The sequence below is a fragment of the Ixodes scapularis genome, unplaced genomic scaffold, assembly GCF_016920785.2.
Source record: "Ixodes scapularis isolate PalLabHiFi unplaced genomic scaffold, ASM1692078v2 PGA_scaffold1__304_contigs__length_218370807, whole genome shotgun sequence".
Classification (NCBI taxonomy): domain Eukaryota; kingdom Metazoa; phylum Arthropoda; class Arachnida; order Ixodida; family Ixodidae; genus Ixodes; species Ixodes scapularis.
Genome location: NW_024609846.1, coordinates 195,490,010 through 195,511,970, shown reverse-complemented (window position 1 = coordinate 195,511,970; position 21,961 = coordinate 195,490,010). Strand labels below are relative to the sequence as shown.

Here is a 21,961-nt window from a genome sequence, read left to right as displayed (position 1 = left end):
CGCGCACAAAATGAAACAACAACAAAAACATCAAAAACGACAACAACAATGAAACAGCCCAATTTGTCACTTGTGAGAATACAAAATGTATGCATTTATGTTCCTCTTCAAAGCTTGCACGGACACATCTCTCGACAAGGGTCATGGGATCAGGGTGGTGATTAAGAAGGTTGGCTTTTTGAATATCTAATTTCTCTAGTCCATAGTTAGTGCGTATTTTTTCTTGATGTAGTCCTTTTACTGAAAATATTATGCTTTCTCTTTTCCAATATACCACTTAAAAAAGAAGCTGGCTCGAGTTAGATATGAATATATATAACCAGCACTAACTTTATATAAACATTTGCAATACTTAATATCCGGTATCTCTCAAAGAGGGGAGCGCAGTGATTGGCGTGCGGTGCATTATCGAATAAGGACAATACCCTTTTTGGAGTGTGTGCAGGGTTTTTAAACGGTTTTTATAGTGAAGACGTGGATTAAGAAATGTATCTAATATTTGCCCAAGGGGCAAGTAATATACCTTATAACCTTAAGGCATAAACTTAAAGTAATAAATCAAGGTGTAACCTCAAGGTATAATATTTGACCAATGAGCAAATATCATGGCTTAATACATTATACCAGGGATGGGCAAAATACATGCAAATATGTATCTAAATACAAATATAAAATACTTCGTCAGAAATGTATTTAATTAAAATATAATTACATTTCCAAAAAAGCATTTAAATACAAGATACAAATACAACCAAATGTATTTGGTCTCTTCCAAATACTTTTCCAAATACATTCCTGAACATTTGCGTCAGCGACTTCAGGACACCGGCCACGAGTTTCTGGGTATCTCATTTTAATTTTGCATCGCACACTCGGGAGTTAGTGTGCGAGGCTCTAGTAACGTAATAGGAATATAATCACAAAACAAAATGTAATCAGCTTGGATGTAATAGGTGAAAAAAATACACAGTTTCAAGCACTTTTTTTTGTCAATTACATTTTGGTATAGACCAACAAAGAACCGAGACGACCAAGACGCGCAGCACTAGCTAGAGAATTTGTTATTGTTGCAACTCGCACCAGTTACGAAAAGCTGGACGACCCGCGCATTTAGAATGTTCCAGGCAAAAATATGAATGAAAGTCAGGCTGGGAAAGCATCACAAGTTGTCACAGGCACCTATTTAGCCAGGTTGCCAGTGAACGTCGATTTCGTCACTATTCCTGCCCTGGACTAGCACCGTAGTCACAAAGTCACGAAACAATTGTGCTTGATTGAAAGACACTGCATTTGGTGCAGAACGTAGTTTTCTTCGTGTTCTGGACAGTGACAATAAATTTGAGGGCCGTATTTTTGCCCACAAAATTGTATTTAATTACAATTTTATTTGAAATACCCACGTTTTAGTATTTAAATGCACACGTCAAATACATTACCCAATTTGTAATTAAATACAAATGCAAAATACACAAAGTATTTGAAATACGTATTTCAAATACTGCCCATCCCTGCTTTATACATTAATGTTATTCCTTAATGTTTGCCCAAAGGGGAAATAAATTCTTTAGTCTCTAAAGATAACTCTAAAAGATCGGGAGGTATCTCTTCTAGTAGATAATCTACATGGAACGACCAATTTATATCTTCATGAAACTAAACATCTATGGACACATATGTAATATTATATCTTAAATAATTTTCATTTTGAAATCGAATTTGGATTTCACGATGAATGAATTTACACCGTTGTCGAAAATAATACTTAAAAAAATCAAAGTTCGCTTAGCCTGAGCCAGAACGATATATTTTGAAACAATGTTTTGTGTGCTCAAGGTACTTTTAGCTTGGTCCATAAAATAATGTCTGTGTCCATGGCATATCAAATTATATTTGGTGTCCGCCGAAGAAACATCACCGCCAATTTTGTAGATGTTTCTTCAGAATTCCGGTAGGATTACAATTTTTACGTGCGTACTAGTCAAACCTGGATGTGACGAAGTTCTATGTAACGAAGCCCCCGACGTAACGACGTACACAACTTTTTCTAACCGCAAGTGTATGCACGCCATGTATTTTTTACCTCTGTGTAACGAAGCCCCGTTTGCCGAAAGTTCGATATAACAAAATTTCATGGGCAATTTGTCGCAAACGTTTTGGTCCTAAAGGCGATTTTGGAAAGCACATGCGCTGAAATGGGCCCCCAATAAAGCGGAAAAGGTGAAACGGGCCGAATCTGGCGAGTGTGGTGTACAGAACGGCTACTAGAGGACGCTAGAGCCGCCGCCGTTTCGTCCGTAAGCTTCGTTCGCGCCGAGTAGTTCGTTTCGAGGCCTAACTAAAAGCGTGCGTTTCTGGTTGTCCTGGGCGATGGAAATTCGAAGGCGATGGACGCCTGCGATGTCCCCAGTAACCCTGGAGTGGTGGACGCGATCTCACGGCAAGACGAAGACGCAATGCAGACAGTCTGGCTATGCGAACGTCGTGTGATGCCAATAATAATGCCAAGGGTGGCTCAGAAAAAGGTGATGCGACAACTTTCAACCGAGATAGAGGCGTCCTCGGTGAGTTTTATTCCCCCGAGAAACATTTGTGGAAACTTTCTTTAACGTCAGCCTCAAATTTATATGTAGCGAAATTTCAATATAAGGAAGTAAATTCCGAATTTTAGCGACTTCGTTACATCGAGGTTTGACTATATAGGAATGAATACTCTGTGTAATAAAATAGGTCAAGGGATACTTCCGAAACCCTTGCACCAGAAACATTAGATCAAGTTTAGCTGTGCCACAACGAGTTGACCTGTTTTGTCCAAGGTGCGCTGCAAGATTGCTGACTAATATTATGACTTGAAGTGTTGCGCACACCCTTGTTGACTAAAGTAATCACCCAGGGCACATTGGTGGGTTAAACACGTCTCAGTATTACAGAAACTGTTACAGGGACTGTTTAATAACTAGAAAGATCATTCAAATTAAGTAATCTTTATGGTCTTAGAAATCTCTGCCTCATGGGTCTTAGCAAATCTTCAAAGAATATGTGTCCAACGACGCCGGGGCGAGACACAGAGAAACGCAAACCGGGAAATGGCGTTTCACGCTCTCCAGAGCAACCAATAATTTTAAGTACAGTTGGATAAGATGGCCTTAATATCATCAACATTAGACAGATGCGTACACGCCCTGGCGGGACGTTGCAGCTTCGAGAATACCTCTCTTGAAAAAACCGCGCTGGCAGACAGTCCTGAATTAAACCTGCCATAGCACGTCCTAATAAAATCTTCTTGAAAAAAAATGCATTTGCTCACTATTGAGAACAAGAAAATGGCCTGTACTTTGGCCTGTTCCGCAAATGAACCGCCGAGGTGACATCCGAGGCGTAGCACGCTTTGCTGCACAAATATTACGCACAGTCATTTTCCGCTACTATTTAAAAGTTGGGAGAGGTAAAAATACTTTATCACCTGACGCCACAACTTCCCTTCCTATGTATAGCGTAAACGCTCCATCCTAAATTTAAAGGGAAAATTGTTGCGCCACATGACAGATTGTCATGTGACACGGACATCATATGACTGCGACGCTTCAACTTCCTCGCTAAATATAGCGGATGAATTGACTCGCTAAATAAAGCAGCAAAACGCTTGAAGTGACGTCACATTATCAAGTGACGCCACAAATTTTTCGCTAAATCTAGCGGAAAAACGGTCTCCATAATGTCACGTGATGTGGCGTCACGCTAAATATATCGGGGCAATTTCTCCTCCAAGTTTAACGGGGTAATAGTTCGCGTAAAGTCACTGTGTCACGTAACACTGTAACTCGACGATACATTTAGCGAGAAGCGTTTTTCGCAGCATTCAGAAAGCCAGATCGTGCACTCGACATACTACAGATTCATTGCGAAACCTCGACAGCAACGGCTGTCACTGTAAAAAAAAGCAGGGCTTCTGATGCGCATTTCGTAGAAATGAAGGTCATTTCCTTTCAAGTGAAGGACAAAAACAAGCCCTAAAAATACAAAAACAGAGAACTCGAATGCAACCCCAATTTCGTTTTTTAATTATGAAGCCAGATTTTTTTTAAATGATAAGCAACTGTTGCAAGTGAAGAAGTAAAATAAAACAGAATCCGCACAAAAGTTTAGAAAACACTATTATTGGGTGACAATAAAGGTGGTAGTTCAGACATACAATTTGCTTTGCAGAATGCTGTTTTTGTGAGGCCGAATATATAGATTTGTATTTATAGATGTGGATATACGTTACATCCTATATTTTGTTTCGGTACATCCATCAGACACCTAGAAAACGTCGAAGCACAAAGCAGGTTTTAGAGTGGTGCGCTTAGCACACCGGTAGTGAAATGAAACTGAGCTTGAATCCAAACAACGCCAATCTGTTTCTTTCGACGGCATGCAAACCTTTATTTGCATTCTATCATAGTGGGGTCGGTTAACTGTACATTCTGAACTGTTATATGCGCTACGCCAACATAGAAAAAAAGACATTGTAAAAAAATGGTACCAGAATCACATGAAATGGAAGCTCCGAGAAACTGACTTTGGTAACGTAGAAAAAAGGAAAGGGCGCATCGAAACAACCGACGTTTTAGCACATTTCGAGCACGTATATTAAGGTAGCCTCCAAATAAGCTGGTTCCATATGTGCCGTGTTGTTCTCGACTGTAGGTCTCTCCAAATACAGCGCATATTCTTTCTCTTCCTCTCAGTGCATGGCATTTTCAGGTGTTGCGAGCTCGCTTCCTTTGTTTCTATCTTATGATTATTTATATTTAATGTATCGAAAATTTTTCGCACATCCTTTTATTGCTGATTTGACGTGTTTGCTGTGCGATCGTTTGCCACTATTAATCATTTAGTCAACATTTACAGCGGAGGTGTTCGCAATCATAGTGAAATGATTCTGTAACATTGCTTAGCAGGTGTCATTCAGGTATATATCACGTATCTGCAGGCTCGTTTTTGGGCTGATGGCCATTTCCATGTTCCTGTCCATGTGGATCAACAACGTAGCCATCACAGCCATGATGATGCCTGTCGTAGACTCACTTTCGAAAGAGCTTCTTTGCAGCAATACTGATGACGACATTGACCAAGTGGAAAACGAGCTCGTCGGTAAGCTGTTGCTCATGAGACAGGAAATACTTATTACAGAATCGCGGTTTTAATTAAAACGATACAAGGCAAAGAAAATTGCATGCGAATCAACAGAGCAGTGGGAGAGATGCTTGTATGGTGCTTTTCTCAACTAGGTTTAATGTTTCTAGAAACCAAACATGTGTCCTTGTAATGACCTCAAGAACAAATATTATTTCGACAAGCGCTCGTGGTTTGGTTCTTTCGTGTTGAATTTCCTTCGCCGCACAACACGCTACTCGTTTGGCATCAGAAATTGTAGAATTTCGATGTTAAATTCCCCTCCTTTGCAAATTCTTAATGTAGAAATAACATTATTCATTCCAGTTATGAGTTTATGACTGTGCCTCCTTGGCTTGGTGGTAAGGCATGCAATGCATTTCTTGCCTGGTTTGCTGTAATAATAGTTACGTGGCTAAACAATGCACAACTCTTTGTTTTTAGGTTTTATTGCAAATGTACCTTAAGGTATTCGTAATAAAATCTTATAAAATGCGGCAGAAAAATTACGGTGGCCAAGTTTTTGCCGATACCAGCAACCTGTTTGGAATGTGGTATACTGACTTATATCGTGTACGGTTTTTCTTTCTTGGAAGGTTTGACCTTGATTCCTCTAAAAGGAATTTCTGACAGTGGCCGCGAAGATCTCGTGTCTAATCCCGACGGGTAAGTTGTGAGCTTTTAAATAATCATTTCGGGAATTTGAATGATTACTAACTAAAATGAAAATGCGCAAAACAAAATAGTAGAGAAAAATGATCATTCTGAACAAAAATAAAATAAAAAATAAAGTGCAAGCTTTTAACATTTCTGTTTTAATTAAATATTACCAGTTCTGCGCGAGTAATTTGTTTTTATTGTCCTTATTGCTTTTGTTTCTTATTAGTAAAGATTTCTACCAAAACCATTTACATAAACGCATTTGTAGTAAACCTATTTATCTTCCGCTATTCAAAAAATACAATCTCGCTTTTTTTTGGCTCTCTCATCTATACACCAACTCATGTTTACAAACAAACCGGAGCGCCCCTAGCGGGCGCCACCGGCGCCGCGCATGCGCCATGGGGGTGTGGGCAAGAAGCTCGCCGTCGCCCATAAACAAACCATTGAAATGCTATGTTATCGGCGCTTGTGTGAGTCCCCCTGCCCTTTTTCGCTTTCGAATTGCTTATTCTACGTCTTCCTGGCAATGCCTGACTACTTCAGCGGCCTCAGCGAAATTAAGAAAGCTCGTTAAACCCGCAAAATTCCGCGTCAATAATGTAACATGCGGCGATTCCTTCCGCGTGGACGCCGCAGAATGTACGCTAAAGCCTGATTCGCATGATGAGATTTCGCTCCCAATTTTCAGTCGCAACGTCGCTCGGGCTGCAAAAGCGGGAACCGTAGCTGAGATGGTCGACGTCGATACTGAGCATCGCAGGCAGAATCGGACCATGCCAATCAGGCCTAGCAAGTCGGTGATGGTCACTGGTAACAATGATCAACAAGTCAAGTCAAGTCAAAATGTGTTTTTATTTGTACACAAAATGTTAGATAATTACACTTATTCAGACAGGGGTCCCAAAGTTTTCAAAAGAAAACTGTTGAAGGGACCCCTTGGTAATAAAGGGTTAGTCAGCGATCAAGTTAACACCATTATATAAAAAATAAAAAGATAAAAAAAATAACGAAACACAATTGTGGTATCTACATAATCAAAATATTAAACCAAGTGAAAATAGAGAGGAGAAAAGCTAGAAAGTCGAGAAAAAAGGACAACATCAGTGTGTGTTTGTGTGTTTGTGATTGTGTGAAAGGTGTGCCTAGGAGGGAAGAATGAATCGGAGGGGGGGGGGGGGGGGGAGGGGAGGGGCATAGAAATGGTTGATAAATCATGCAGATAGTATGTGGGCACGTATGGCTTGTTTAAAGATATAGAATGATGACATGGCAGTTAGGCAGGGTGGTAGAGAGTTCCACGTTTTAGTAGCAATATAAATGAAGGTGAACGCACCATAATTAGTTCGTGTCCATGGTACAGACAGTGACGCTTGTGAATGTGAACGCAGAGGATACATGACATCTTGATGAGTAAAACTAATTGAAGAGCATGTTATTTGATTGGTGATGAACTTAAATGTTAATAATGCTACACGATAATCGAGGCATTGATTAACTGTTAAAATGTTGAGGAAGTGGTACGCAAATTGAGCACTTTCGCGCCTATTAACAAACAGCATTGCTCGTAGTGCCGTGTTCTGGGCGATTTCTATGGGTTTTAGTGTTGTTTTATATGTCAATCCATAAATGGATAACCCGTACGAAATGTGAGTATGAATGAAGCTATGATAAAGCATTTGGAGGGTTCGTAAGGAAAATATGTGCCGTAGTTTATATAGAATTGGAATATTTCGATATATCTTATTAGTTGTGTCTTTTACGTGTTGGTGCCATGTTAACTGATGGTCAAGTGTTAGTCCTAAAAATTTAGTATGGTACACTCGAGTTAGGTTAATACTTGCAAACGAAAGCTGAGGTGTGTTTAAAATTAGTTTGTTTTTCGGGGCAAAAATTATGTAGTTTGTTTTCGCTATATTTGGAACTAATTTGTTATGGGTTAGCCATTTAGCAAGCTTTTCTAAAGTGTTATTAGCTTCCATGTATAGTTCTGTCACGCTTGCATTAGATATAAAAATATTTGTATCGTCGGCATAAAGAACATAATCTTTTTGTAAATAGGCTGCCAGGTCATTAATATATATTAAAAAAAGAAAGGGACCTAATATTGAGCCTTGCGGAACACCGATGGTAATAGGTTTAGTTGTTGAAATAATGCCATCTAAAGTGACAAATGGGCATCTGTTTGATAGATAACTTTCGATTAGATTGAGAGCAACACCTCGAACCCCGTAAGCACTTAATTTCTGTAGTAAAAGTTCATGGTTAATTAGGTCAAACGCTTTTGTTAGGTCTACAAAGATTCCCATTGTTAATAACTTCATTTCAATATTTTGCTTTGTTGTCTCTACCATATTTAATAACGCGAGTTCTGTTGATTTCCCCTTAAGAAATCCATATTGTGACGGAGTGATAAAATTATTTTCAGAGAAGAACAGGTTCAGTCGCTTTAGTAGAAGTTTTTCAATCACTTTTGTAATGACAGGAAGTAAGGCGATTGGTCGATAGTTCTCTGGTTTTAGTTTGTCTCCTTTTTTAAATATTGGAATCACTTTTGCTATTTTGAGTAAGTCAGGGTAAGAGCTAGTCGTGAAAATTTTGTTGATAATATCAGCCATAGGGTACGCAATGATGGAACCACATTTTTTTAGTATTATCGTCTGTATTCCGTCGCACCCCGACGACGAAGTATTTTTTAGCGTGTTAATGGTATTATGAACTTCTTCTGGATCGACAGGGTAAAGAAAAAACGTCGTGTCATTACGAGCTATATTTGGTGTTCCAGTGGATAGATTTGTGCATGAAAGATACTGTATGTTTGTAGTGATAGTTGAAAAGTAGTCAAACATCACCTTGTATCTGCGGTTTACATCGAGCCTGCTTACCAACCTTAAAATTTAAGTACTTTGAGGCGTGTACTTACTTCTTATCGCAAGTACCGGGCCAAGATTTGGTCTACGGGCCGGCGTCCTCTAAGAGAGCAGACGACAAGCAGAAACGTTTGAAAGAGCAGACGACAATTCGAACGATCAGGTGGCCGTTTGAACTTGAAGACGCGCTGAACGTAGTCGGCAGGTGGTCCGCACAACTTGACGGTTTTGTGGCGTTCATGTTGGAACAAAACAAATAAATTTGATGACCACAAGTATCCGTGAATTCAAACCACAGTGCTTCCCGCCCAAGCAATCATTGTCCGACGGCGTCTGCTTTTCCCTTTTCACGGCACATATCCATATTCTCGGACGAACCGAGCACGTGAAAACTGACCTTCAAACCTTTCTCGACACTTTTGGTACGGCCCCAGTCGCAGAGGTTTGACGAGAAGGCAAGTTTTCGTCTCGTTCCTTTCAAAACAACGCAGGAATACACGTCCGGCATGGGGACTTCTGCCCACAGCTCCAGACCGGAAGTGCGACCGACGCGCCACCGCCGCGCCGTGACGTAACAGAGATGAGTTCGTGTATACTTTGTTTCACTTAAATTCAAGACACAGCCGACGCTATGAGCTGATGGTATAAAAACGACAGCGTCAAAAATCGCTCAATCGTGGCGTTCGTCCTGTTTCTGGATGTGTTCCGTCATCGCTGAACCAATCATAATAAAACAAAAAGAACCAGCAACTTGTGCTTTTGACGCTGCGTGATTTTTCCCCTTAGATCGTAGCATCGGCTGCGTTCGGAGTTAAGCTGAAACGAAGTATAGACCTTTCCACACGGGCGCCGCTATTTTGAATTGTCGTCACTTCCAGTATGTGCGAAAACATTACTTTGCCGTCACCACGCCAATAGAACACATTGAGTATATAAGCCTAACCGTCACACATTCTCGTTTTGGGTCCCCTCTATTTTTTTACTGGTTACAGGTTGAAACGTTTCACTGTTTTGTCGTCGCCCATACTGCAAGTGACGACAATTCAAGATGGCGGCGCCCCTGTGAAAAATGTCTACAGAAAAATGTCTATGGAAAGTTCAGTTCTTTCTTGGTTTATTTTTCACCAAATTTGACGGTTTTCTTCTGAAGTTTTCTCGTTGCTCAGAGATTTTGTTTTTTGGAATGAATTGTCGGTGCTCAATAAAATATTCTTGCCCCCAAAAAACCTACATCGAGAACACAACAACAAAACAAAAATAACTACAGGACCTGGTCATGGGATTCTTCTTACTCCAGGGAAGGTGTGCGCGACCTGAGTTGTTGGAAATTGTCCCGACATGAATAAAAGTAAGAAACGAGTAAAAGACTTTTGGATAGACAAAAAAAGTAGCTTCAAGAGCAGTTTTGGAGAAGGCGGGGGGGGGGGGGGGGGGGGGGAAGGGGTTGTTTTTCGGGGGAACACAAACTAAAGCTGTAGATAAGGATTTCCGTCCCTAAAGCTTTGGTTTTTCTTATTGAATGACAGAACTAATACGGAGTAGATCGGATTTCGAAAATGTTGATACAACTGTGTTGGTGTTTACTTTCCAGGGTGCCATTTGGTACATTTTTCGAGAACAGGGTAACCTAAACATAAGCTAAGGGTAGCTTGATTTTAATATGATTTATTTTGATGATCCATAGATGGGCGTACTTTAGAAGAATTTTTTTCTTTCCTTAGCGTGTGTTGCACAAAAAAAGATGTTTGCTGGAAGCAGAAAACACTACTTCTTCAACCATGTCACAATTGCAGCGTTATTGCCTGTTAGTTGCCTGTTGCCTCCACGCCACAACCAAAATGTTTTTGATGGATTACATCATTTTAATATTCGTCGACTTAAAAGGGTCGTCTATGATTGTTACGACTAAATATCTTTATTAATGTCATCATTGCGACGGCGTGTTGAATTAAAAACGCTGTTTGGCATAATACTACTTCTCGACAATTGTACAAAACCCTGTTTTCCGAACGAACGAGATGTATATAGCTTAATAACTACAAATGAAAGGACAATATAATATTATAATGCAATTAAATGTTCCCCTTCTACAAAAATTATTTTCGTCAATATATTATTAGACTTTGTTTCTCTACTGAGACAGATAGTTCACCAGGCTGACACAGTTAGCAACGGCCTGTTGCAATTTATTTTTTGTTGTCGGCTCTAGTCACTGAAAGAAATCACCCAACCAGAGACGAGAGATAGAAAGAGAAAGGGAGTGAGCGAGGAAGAAATAAGTTATAGCTGTTATCGGTTGTCGTTATTATTTCTTCCCTGCTTTGCAGAAAGCTCGCGCAGGTATCGGTCGAGGTCGCCGTGGAGTTAGCACCTAGAACTGGCGCGACATCGGCCACCAAAGCGCTCAAGAGCCGCATTCGTGTTCTGCTCTACCTGAGCGTCATCTACGGCGCCAACACGGGAGCAATCACTACCATCACCAGTGCGGCTTCGAACATCGTCTTCAAATTCGTCGTTGAAGAGTAAGACTGCCTGTCTAGTATTCTTGCACACGTGTACGTAATGCACCACAAACAGCGCGATCCTTTTATCTACTTACATTTGGTACCAAAGTAACAACTTACCGCGTGGGTCAAATGGATTGATGCATGGCGGTTTCTTAACTTCTCGCGCTGGAATTTACTACAGAGGTGCTCAAAGCTGAGGAATTCATTCTTTGAGACCATGAATGCAAGAAACCTCCAGAGTTAAAAGAAAGAAAATGAAAACTGGTTTTCTGTATGGAACAATAATCGCTAAGCCTTTTATCTCAAAATCATCAGAAATGCGTTGCAGTCTAGTCTGGCGTTTACTGCCATTGTATAATTTGTGAAATAAAAAAAATAGAATTGTCGTACCTATTATTCACTTCATTTGGCCCAAATAATCCCCACAGTAACACATACTATTTTTTTCAGTGTACATACAAAGTATAAAAAAATCATAGTCCTTTTTATTTTCTTGAATTACTTAGGTGAGCCAATCTTCCTACAATTTTAGTGAGTTTCTACCAACCTCAGGTACCTCTGTAGTAAATCCTAGCGCGATAAGTTAAGAACCCGACTTATCCCGCCTCTTCAAACGGCCTCAGAAGAGTGGTTGTTTGGGCGAGTTGGTTTGGCATCTTACACAATCTTGGGCGCAGCAAGGACGAGGACAAAAGAAGAGAACAGGACACAACAAAGCGCAACTTTCAACTGAATTTTATTGGGTACGTGTTCCGGTTTTTATAGTCTCAACCATCGTCACGATGACAACAAACAAAACGGAAAAAGCAAAGAAAAACGACCATCACTGATTATAATTGGAAAATAACACTATCTCGTTCTCAGGAAAAATAATTCCTTCTCCGATAACGCAATCGACAGCATAGCAACACACGTGTCTCCTAACAATCGATGTGCTCGGCTTCTACGATTTCGCGTGTTAACGCTGACTTGCATTTCCCAGTTTTTACGCATTTACAACGCTCTCCCCTTGATTGATGTTAGATGCTGAGTTAACTTTTTATCGGTAATTAACCCTTTATTACTAGAGGCTTCAATTAACAGTGAAATATCCAATAGGCGTACCATACATCAGGAATGGACATTTATAACATTCACATACATTTGTGATACTATGGTGCAGGAATCATGCGCAAAAAAATTAGGACATGCAAAAGGGAAGTATCGCGGTAGTATCCCGATAGATCGCGCCAGTCTGTTGTCCCGTCGTAGGCGATCACAAGAAAGTTGCTCTGTCACACTGAAACTCAAGTTTCTTAACTACCCTCTGGACGCCTTTCATAATATATTACAATTTAAAAGAACGTTCCGGGGCTTGGTGCGTGTCAAACCAACAGAGGGCATCTTGCGCGCCCTTGTGGTAGACAACCAATCAATTTCGACGACTTGACGATCTTTTGACGTGTAACCGAAACCTCGGCCACATAGAGCGTTTTCTAAAAGGAGCCCTCGTTGGATTGTTGAGATTGGTGCGCGCCGGCTGAGGATCCGAAGGTCGCCACTTTGCTTTGGGCTATTTCAAAATGCGGCTGTGGTGGTGACGGCGCGTTGTGGTGGTGACGGCGCGTTGGCGCTTTGAAGGGACCAAGAAAATAATCGTCTTAACTGACTGGGATATAATTTATCATGAAAATGTAATTCGATGGTAATTGAAGAAAAAAAGGAAAGGATGGGTTACACCTATTAGATAAATGTTAAATAAAACAAAATATCTTTGAATGGGCTAAGGCCAGGGGTGGACAGGCTGACCAGGCATAAGAGCCGCAAACAAAACCACTAAACTTCAACGAGCCGCGGGGGGGGGGGGGGGGGGGGGGGGGGGGCAAACTTTTGTCCAGAGCAATAACCAAAACTCGAACTACTTTCAATCTATCCGAGTCAGAAGCTGTACAACTGTACGTAAGGTAGCAGTAGCACAAGACTAAGAAACAGCAACCTGTCTTTCGATTTAAAACGCGTTCCATTTCTCTTTTTGGGGAAGTGCTGGTGTGACCAGGAGAGAAATGTGTTACTGTGAGTGTGTGTGTGTGTGTGGGGGGGGGGGGGATGGGTAGGGGAGGTAGCCGCGAGCCGCACTTTAACGCGCGAAGAGCCGCATGCGGCTCGCGAGCCGCAGCTTGGCCACCCCTGGGCTAAGCCCAGATTTTGTGGTCATAAAATGACTTGGTGGACCCCTGTCACGTTTATGTTCGTAAGGTGTGGAGATATATAATGTTAGTAACTTTTATTTCAATATTATTTAGCTTGTCTTTTCTCGTAATAAACGCCGCAATAGCCAGCAATGAAATGTTATGATCTCGAAAGAAAATACCTTCGTTCACGCAAAGAATTTTTTTTCTTTTGACTTAACTCTGGTGATAGTGTTTTATTTCCAAATTAAAAATGCTCCACTTGCAGGCACCCTGCAGTACCGCGTGTAATGACACGTAGAAAAAACGATTTATTGGGTTTCTTCAAAGAGCCATCGCCCTGTCGGGTCTTCTTTGTAGAATGATTTTACTTGCGAAGTACTGGCTGACATTGCTTCTGAAAATGGAGGACTCTTGAGGCAGACACGTGACCGACAGCGCTCCATTGCTGCTGGCCATGGTGCGGCCAAAACCGCCCGGCCGTAAGGCGACCTAAAAGTGGCTTTAGCTTCACGATGGCATTCAGTGGCAACGTATACATTATCGGCTTGTCCGGCAGTCTGACGTATGTACTAAAGGCGGTGTAATGCAAATGCGGACTGATTGGTGTTAAGTCGGTGGGCGTTTATAGGCGTCGGGGTCACGGGCGTACCAACCAGGGGGACAAGGGGAGCAAGGGGGGCGCTTGCCCCCTAGTTTTCAGGGTGGGGGGAGAGGGGGGGCAGGCATGTGTTTCGCCCCACTGAAACAGCCGCTATTGCGCAGGACAAACACTGGCCGGCGGCGCCCAAGGGATACCAAGGGCACCCCCCCCCCCGGCCCTGGGGGGGAGGGGGGGGGGGGTCTGGTTTGCCCCCCCCCCCCCGCACTCAAAAACAAGTTGGTACGCCACTGGTCGTGGGGTGATAATAATGCCAGACATCGGTATTTCTTTACACAGTTCCGACGAAGAGCTTTTGGAAGTCGATGGCTGCATTGTGATCGGTTGCAACACAACAAAATGCTATCTCTGGCGTTTTTTGCTGTGCTTTTAGATACCTGCTGATCTGCAATTGAAACAAAAAGAGAATTGGGCGTGAAGGCGTAATTGACGTGATATTCGGCGGTTTGGTAAAGTCTGAAGTATTCGACCTACGTCGTTATGTCACACCATATTTTTCAGGTATCTTGAGTAGTAGAATGCTAAGCTCGGAAACAAAGGAAATAAAACAAGCTTCTTGATTTATGGGAGTTTTCTTTTTGCTCCCGAATCTCACCGTGCTTGCCATGAGAGTCAACAAAAAAAATGTAAATAGAGCATTCGGTGGCGATGCCTGAAGGTGTCAACCGCCTTTGGGATATAGCCCAGATCCGTAGGTTGAAATATTTTCAAGGCGTCATTTTTTTCTCGAATGTCATGGTTTGTGAGCTCTAAATCTGAAACCTGAAGGCCAGTGAGCACATAGATTTCAGTGATAAATAACAAACAAACGAAATAGCGTTGACACACTGCTGATTCGAACGCAAGTGACCCCCGAGGCAGCACTGTATCAGCGCTTTATCCCTGATATAGCGTTACGTCAGCGTTGCAACAGCAAGGTCGGCGCTATTTCCAGCACCGACTAATACGACTTAGGTAACGACGTGGGGCATTTGTAAAGAGAACTTAAGTGGCACTTTCTGAGACAATTTCGCTTATTTAATTCTTCAGCGAGTACGAAGGCCGGGCACCTGTGGACTACGCCACGTGGCTCTTCTTCGCGCTTCCAATCACTCTCGTCAGCATTGCGCTCATCTACATCCTGGTCGTGCCACTGTTCTTTCGTTGTCGGAGGTGGGTATCACGCTTTACGAGTTTTTAGCGAGTTAAGCATCACGGCTGGGACCTTTAAACTCGTCAAACACGAAGTTGGGGCCGAAGCTGACGGAGCGCACCGATTGGCCTATCATGACCAGGGATGTGCAAAATACATGCAAATATGTATCTCAATACAAATATAAAATACTTCGTCAAAAATGTATTTAATTAAAATATAACTACATTTCCAAAAAAGCATTTAAATACAAGATACAAATACAACCAAATGTATTTGGTCTCTTCCAAATACTTTTCCAAATGCATTCCTGAAAATTTGCGTCAGCGACTTCAGGGCACCTGCCACGAGTTTCTGGGTATCTCATTTTAATTTTGCATCGCACACTCGGGAGTTAGTGTGCGAGGCTCTAGTAACGTAATAGGAATATAATCACAAAACAAAATGTAATCAGCTTGGATGTAATAGGTGAAAAAAATACACAGTTTCAAGCACCTTTTTTTTTGTCGATTACATTTTGGTATAGACCAACAAAGAACCGAGACGACCAAGACGCGCAGCATTAGCTAGAGAATTTTGTTTGTTGCAACTCGCACCAGTTACGAAAAACTGGACGACCCGCGCATTTAGAATGTTCCAGGCAAAAATATGAATGAAAATCAGGCTGGGAAAGCATCACAAGTTGTCACAGGCACCTATTTAGCCAGGTTGCCAGTGAACGTCGATTTCGTCACTATTTGAGGGATGTATTTTCGCCCACAAAATTGTATTTAATTACAATTGTATTTTAAATACCCACGTTTTAGTATTTAAATGCACACGTCAGATACATTACCCAATTTGTGATTAAATACAAATGCAAAATACACAAAGTATTTGAAATACGTATTTCAAATACTTGTATTTGAAATACTGCCCATCCCTGATCATGACGATGACTTCGCGCTCTTTAAGCCGAGGTCCAATCGGAGCGCTGCGCGAAGTTCATGCCCCAACTTTGTGGTTGGCGAGTTTAGGACCCCAGGGCCTCTAAACTCGTCCAACACAAAGTTGGGGCCGGAGTCGACAGAGCGCACCAATTGGTTTATCACGACGATGACTTCGCGCTTTTTTCGCCGACGTCCAATCGGCGCGCTCCGCCAACTTTCGGCTCCAACTTTGTGTTTGACGAGTTTAAAGCCCCTGCTCTGGAAACCCTGCGAAAAAGGACAAGGTTGTCAGTGGTTCTTGGATTTTGATATGGGCCTCTTTCCAGTCAGTGACTGGACAACGGCCCATTCACAAGATGTAATGCAGTTATAGTGTGTTTAATGCTGTCTCAGAGCGCATCCAACGTCACGATCACATGCTGTCAATGAGGCAGCGCGAAAAGTGCATGCTCAGAGCGCTCGTCGCCTTTATGCCTTTGCCATTACCAGATAAATCAATCACGCGCAGGAAAAAAAAAAGTGCTGTATCATAACGCAATCGCTGGGAGCATGGCGCAGTCATTGGTCTAGCCGGTGACACGCTTACGCAAAATGGCAACGAGCGCCATCACTAGGCACTTTTTGCTTCGTGCAGTTGGCTCTATCATATCGTAACGTCGGGGGTGCTCAGACGTAGTGTCGAGCGGTGTACATCTTGATAATGGCGCGCCCGTACATAGCTGCAGTTGTTGAACACTGAGAGTATATGAAAAACGATTTGCATTTGTTTTTGCCTCTGAAGAGTAGAACCATCGAGCGGGCTAAGGTATTACTTGATTAACGAGGTAGACGGGCTTTTGGCGAATTCCACAGGGCATTTTGGAGCGCTCCGGGATCAGTTGACCAGATCCGGAATGGAGCACACGATCCGAACGGGGTCACGCCGCCTACGGATCCCCATGGAACATGACCACCGCTCCGGGATCGGCGGATGCCTTCCCGTCATTCAACTGCCCGGGAATCCCATTTCCGCGGCCGCCGCGGTCGTTTCGAAGACGTTTTTTGCAATTGCGGCGCTAACATATGTTCGACTCACGAGCGGCAGGAGCGGCTCAGGAGCTTTTAGCAAAGAATGCCGGAATGCCCGTAGCGCGGTCAAAACCTTCTCTTCTCCTTCCTGGAAAACGAACGGACTGTCGGACCAAGGGGCAAGCAAGCGGCCATTACGAATTCTGAGGCGAGATGGGCGAGATCAGGCGAGATGCCCCGCGAGAAAGGAAGTCACGTGTGTGCGCCGAGGGCTGGCCCGGTTGGCTTCCGGTTGAATCCGCCAAAATCATCGGAGCGACTTTTCTCGGATCCAGATGGAGATCTGGAGCGGGAGCTAATCCAAAACGACCAGTGGAACACGTCCGTCTCGATCCCGATCACCCATTGAAGTAGGCTCGCTCCAGAAAAGTCGATCCCGGTGCGCTCTAAAACGACCCGTGGAATTCGCCATTAGAGCGATAAACTGGGAGCTGAAAGTGACCCCCACCCGGTTGCCACCATGTTGCGCATTCTTGACCACTAGACACGTGACCTTATCGGTTTACGTCTAGATTTTAATAAAGTACCGCCCACAGATAATTCTTTATTGATCTTTATGAACAGTACAGGCAAGATAAGTTATGTTTCGCTTGTTTTAAGAGCAAAATGTGCTTTTACTGAAAAGCTCGGACAGCTTCGCAATGGCTCCGCTAGATGCCGTCAGCCGCGGTCCTCTATTTCGGGTTTTTGATCGGAGCTATAGTCGGTGACAGGTCAACAACGAAGTGGAAGCTCCTTCCGCCTCTTTCCACTTTCGTAGAGCGAACACTAGAGAGAAGGCGACCTCCTCTTCACCGTTCGCTCCGCTCAAGTGGAAAGGGGTGGGAGGATCTTCCACTTCGTTGTTGACCTGTCACCGACTATAGGCACTGATCTCTGATGCTAGCAGTATTGAAAAATAGTTTATCATGTTTTTTTTTTTTATGGCGATCGCAATACCAATCTCGACTCGGTTTTGCGTAAAAGCCACAGGATTTGGTACGGTCACCTGTGGTAAAAATTGTACAGCATGACGGCAGCCAATGGGGGGTTACTTTTTTCTGGTGAACGGAATACCAGTTTATTGCTCAAAGCCCCTCTATTTTGTTCTCCTCAATGCAGTGTGCTTAATTCGAGTCAATGAAAGAACAGCGTCCCGGCTGAGACTGGGTGAAAGAAAGCACTGCAAAGTGCTTTCTGGGGCGCGCGAGCGTCTTGAGATGCAGTTTGAGTCCCGCTCAGTTCGTGCGCTGGCTTTGGCAGTGCTTTCTTTTCCCCAGTCTCAGCTGAGACGCTGTTTCTAACAAGCCGGCCCTGATGTCTTTCGTCCGGTTTTCGTTCCGGTTCAGAGAAAATTTCTCAATAATGGCCTAACTTTGGAGTAAAAAGAAAAAAAAAAAGGGTTTTATACCAGATCGAACCGGTTCCCTTTTCCATCTTTATACAAGAATTGGAAAACAAACCGTGACAAAAACAAAACCTATATTTCCTTCTAAATTTTGTATATAAAAAGGCGAAGCTGAAAACTGTCCATAAATTGTGCTAATATAACCTGTTTTAAGCTTGTCTCTTAGCTTATGAAATAAATTTCATTTGAGAGAAAACATTCCACGCAGACCAGCTTTACAGGAATCCCAATGGCTATTTGTGCCAATCTTGAGAATTGTGGAAGACTTTTTTCTTTCTCGTTTTTTATAAGCACAGCTTATAAACAAAATGCTAGGCTTTAATTCTTGACGAAGCATCCTCCCCTATTCAAAAGCAGACAACAATTTTCATTACAATGTCTCATGTGTGAGTTGGTGCATAAATGCTCTTCACAAAAAGACGAAAGTTTCTGTCGCGTGCGAAAGCTCACGAAGACGCTTAGGATTCTTTAATATTAGGCAGAGTACATAAGGCTTGAGAACGTTCCATAAAAAATAACACTCGCACACAAAAAAAAAAAAAATGTACGCATTTTCTTGCGATGCGCGCTTTCGACCATACTTTTCTTTATAAACTGAAAAGCGCTAAGACTACTTTTCAGTCTTGCTCCAGAACGCAAAAATTGTGATGTTATAGTTTGATTCCGGTTCGCATTCAAGCAGATGGTTTTCCTGTTGTCGGTTTTTTGTTTCGGTTCGGTTAGATACCCTTGAAGGAACTGAATAATTGTGATACTCTCGTTATCTTTGTTGCACTTCAGTACAGCGTAATAAATATGAAATTGTGTTTTGTAAATTAATGTTTGATTCCCCGCAAAAACTACGCATAAGTATACCACTTACCTTAGTGATTCAAGCATTAGCTGAACAAAAAACGAAAGACGTTTACAATCTTTTGTAATGCCGAATTAGAGCGCAGCTCTTGAGGAGGAGTGGGAAATGTACTGAGGGGAAAAGGTGGAAAGTCCCCCACTACTAACATGGATGTGGATCGACGTGTGCTTAACGCAAGTCGCAGAAGACACACATCTTTGGTAAGAGCATCGCGTGCAAATTTCGCGGGACTGTAGCCGAGCAATTTTTTTCCCTAAATTTAGCGGGAAATTTTTTCCACTACAATTAACTGGGAAGTTTTTTCTGCTAAATTTAGCGGGGATATGCTTTCCGCTAGATCTAGCGGGGAAATTTGTTCCGCTAAATTGAGCGGGGAAATATTTTCCGCTAGATTTAGCGAGGAATTTTTTCTGCTAGTGACATCACACATGACGTCACTGATGACGTCATAAGTGACGTAACCAGTGACGTTACGCGCCTTATAATGCACCGCGCAGTGACGGTGAAGGCGACGCCGCTCAAGCCGGAAACGGGCGCCTAAGAGCTGTGCTCTAAAAACTGTTCCCCACACTCTTAGAAAAAAGGGTATCGATCGGCCTCCCTTAGGAAAGGAACGGTCTTGTAACCTATGGTTCCTTTAGGAAGGGAGAAACTTTCGTCCCTGAAGCAGGGTAGCAACGAATTCCTTCGTCGCCTGCATCTCATTATGGCGGCCCTGAATCGAGCAAATCGAGCTCAATAAGTCCTAACGAGGACGCTACGTCTCTTGTACGGGACGAGAGGAGCAGCAAATAGACGCGTAACATGAGCCTTCCGCGAACTGTGTTTATTTCCGAAGCCAGATTACCCCACAGGTACGAAAGCAGTTACTCAGTCTTCTCGTCGACAGCACTGCGATGTTAAACGGAGACAACCGATACCCAGTTACTTCGCGCACTTTGCGTCTTACCTTTGGTGTGCCTCGAGCCACAATTCCTTCGTCAAGCGCACATCACGGAGGAATGGCAAACTCAATCCGCGAAACCAAAAGCCACTCCCAAAAGAACAAACTCGAAGCCACTGCGTAGCGTGAAAGAAGGTTAAATCGCTTATCTGGCAAAGTCAAGCAAAGTAATTGCAAGTAGCTAGGCTAGGTGGCGCTAAGTACCGCCCAGTTCATGTTCTACAAAAATATTTTTATTTCATCAGGGCACCATTCCGCATCGGGATCTTCGGGAACCTGCATTATACACACATGTAGACACATTACACACACTATATGCATCAGGTGAACGTACATTGAGCACATACACGGCACATAAAAACATCAATACAACGGCATCCTAACCCGAACACTACACCCGAGTCAGTCAGTCAGAGTCTTGAGAGCAAGGAAATCAAAGGAAGTGTTGCTGAGCCGGCAGACTACACCCGAGCTCTGCGTTTCCGTCTTTTATACTGGTCCTTTCGAACGAACGGAATTTCTCGGTGACTGAATGAGCAATAAAAAATATTCCCAGCATGCTGATTTTTTTCCAGCAATGTCATACCTCTGAGAGTATTTTGAATGGCTCAGGGGATGAATCTCTTATTAAAAAGCAAACGCTCGATTATGCCGTAATTATTTGAAAGCCAATAAATCAAGCCGCTCCAATGCGGTTCGAAGCCACGAGTTTGTTTCCCCGCACGGCACGTCGTAGCCTGTATTTCTATTGTAGTGTTTGTTTTTCTATTTGTGCTGTTCATGCAAGGCTGCAATTGCCGTCTTGAATTAATCTCTGCAGAGGGGATATTCACTCAGCTGGAAGTGATGCTTCACGGGCTAAAAAATCGCTTTTCGATCAACTTGAATGTAGTAAAAGCTTGCGGCAGGTGTTATGTGTACGGAGCTACGCCGTGTCGAGCTCGAAAACTTTTAGCGCTCATCCCAGCGCGCCACTTGGTGGGCAGTTTCTCCAGGAACCGTAGTAAATTTAAACACCAAAATAAAGGGTAGCTTTTTTTCTCTCGATTTTACCTACTATTCTTTTTTAATCCTAAAATTCCACACTGTAAATATACGTACTTTCCGTCACAATTTCGTACTGTTCAGTCCTTTCCCCAGAGCGCAATCGCTCTCAGGGACGAGACAACCGAGAGTCATACTGGCCACTGTACGGTAGGAACTTACTGTTCTGACCAGCGTTTTAACATGACTATCCGCACGTCGATCGATTGCACCTAATCCCTCAAATGATATTAAACTTTTTATGTTAAAGCGGAATGCCAACCTGCGACACCCCGCTCCGTCCGATCACGGCCCGACCAGCGGCATCAATGCCCGACAGTTTACGTCATCTCATCTTGTTGTTACACCACTGATACGCGAAGACACGGTCACATCGGCGATAATTCCAGTCTTCTGTTCACGACCCACAACACTGCCATCACGATGTTGCTGCTATGTTGCTGATACGCACAAATACTGAACCACGTTGAACGCCTGTTGCACTTGGCATCGGAAAACAGAACCGAACGCAGTACGGAAGGTACCCAGGCAGCTGGCAGCAAAACCTGCTTGTCTTGGACGCAGTTCCTGCGATTTACATAACGT

At 42.9% G+C, this 21,961-nt stretch overlaps 1 protein-coding gene across 1 annotated transcript in view; it reads left to right on the top strand.

The window, feature by feature from the left end:
* The window catches only part of LOC115311167 (solute carrier family 13 member 5-like), a 98,454-nt gene that overhangs the window by 53,064 nt on the left and 23,429 nt on the right, over nt 1–21,961 (top strand). The window contains exons 4-7 of the mRNA XM_040222195.1: nt 4,973–5,133; nt 5,751–5,820; nt 11,012–11,206; nt 15,050–15,172. Coding sequence (XP_040078129.1) covers nt 4,973–5,133; nt 5,751–5,820; nt 11,012–11,206; nt 15,050–15,172 — 549 coding nt within the window. The remainder of the gene's footprint in view (nt 1–4,972; nt 5,134–5,750; nt 5,821–11,011; nt 11,207–15,049; nt 15,173–21,961) is intronic.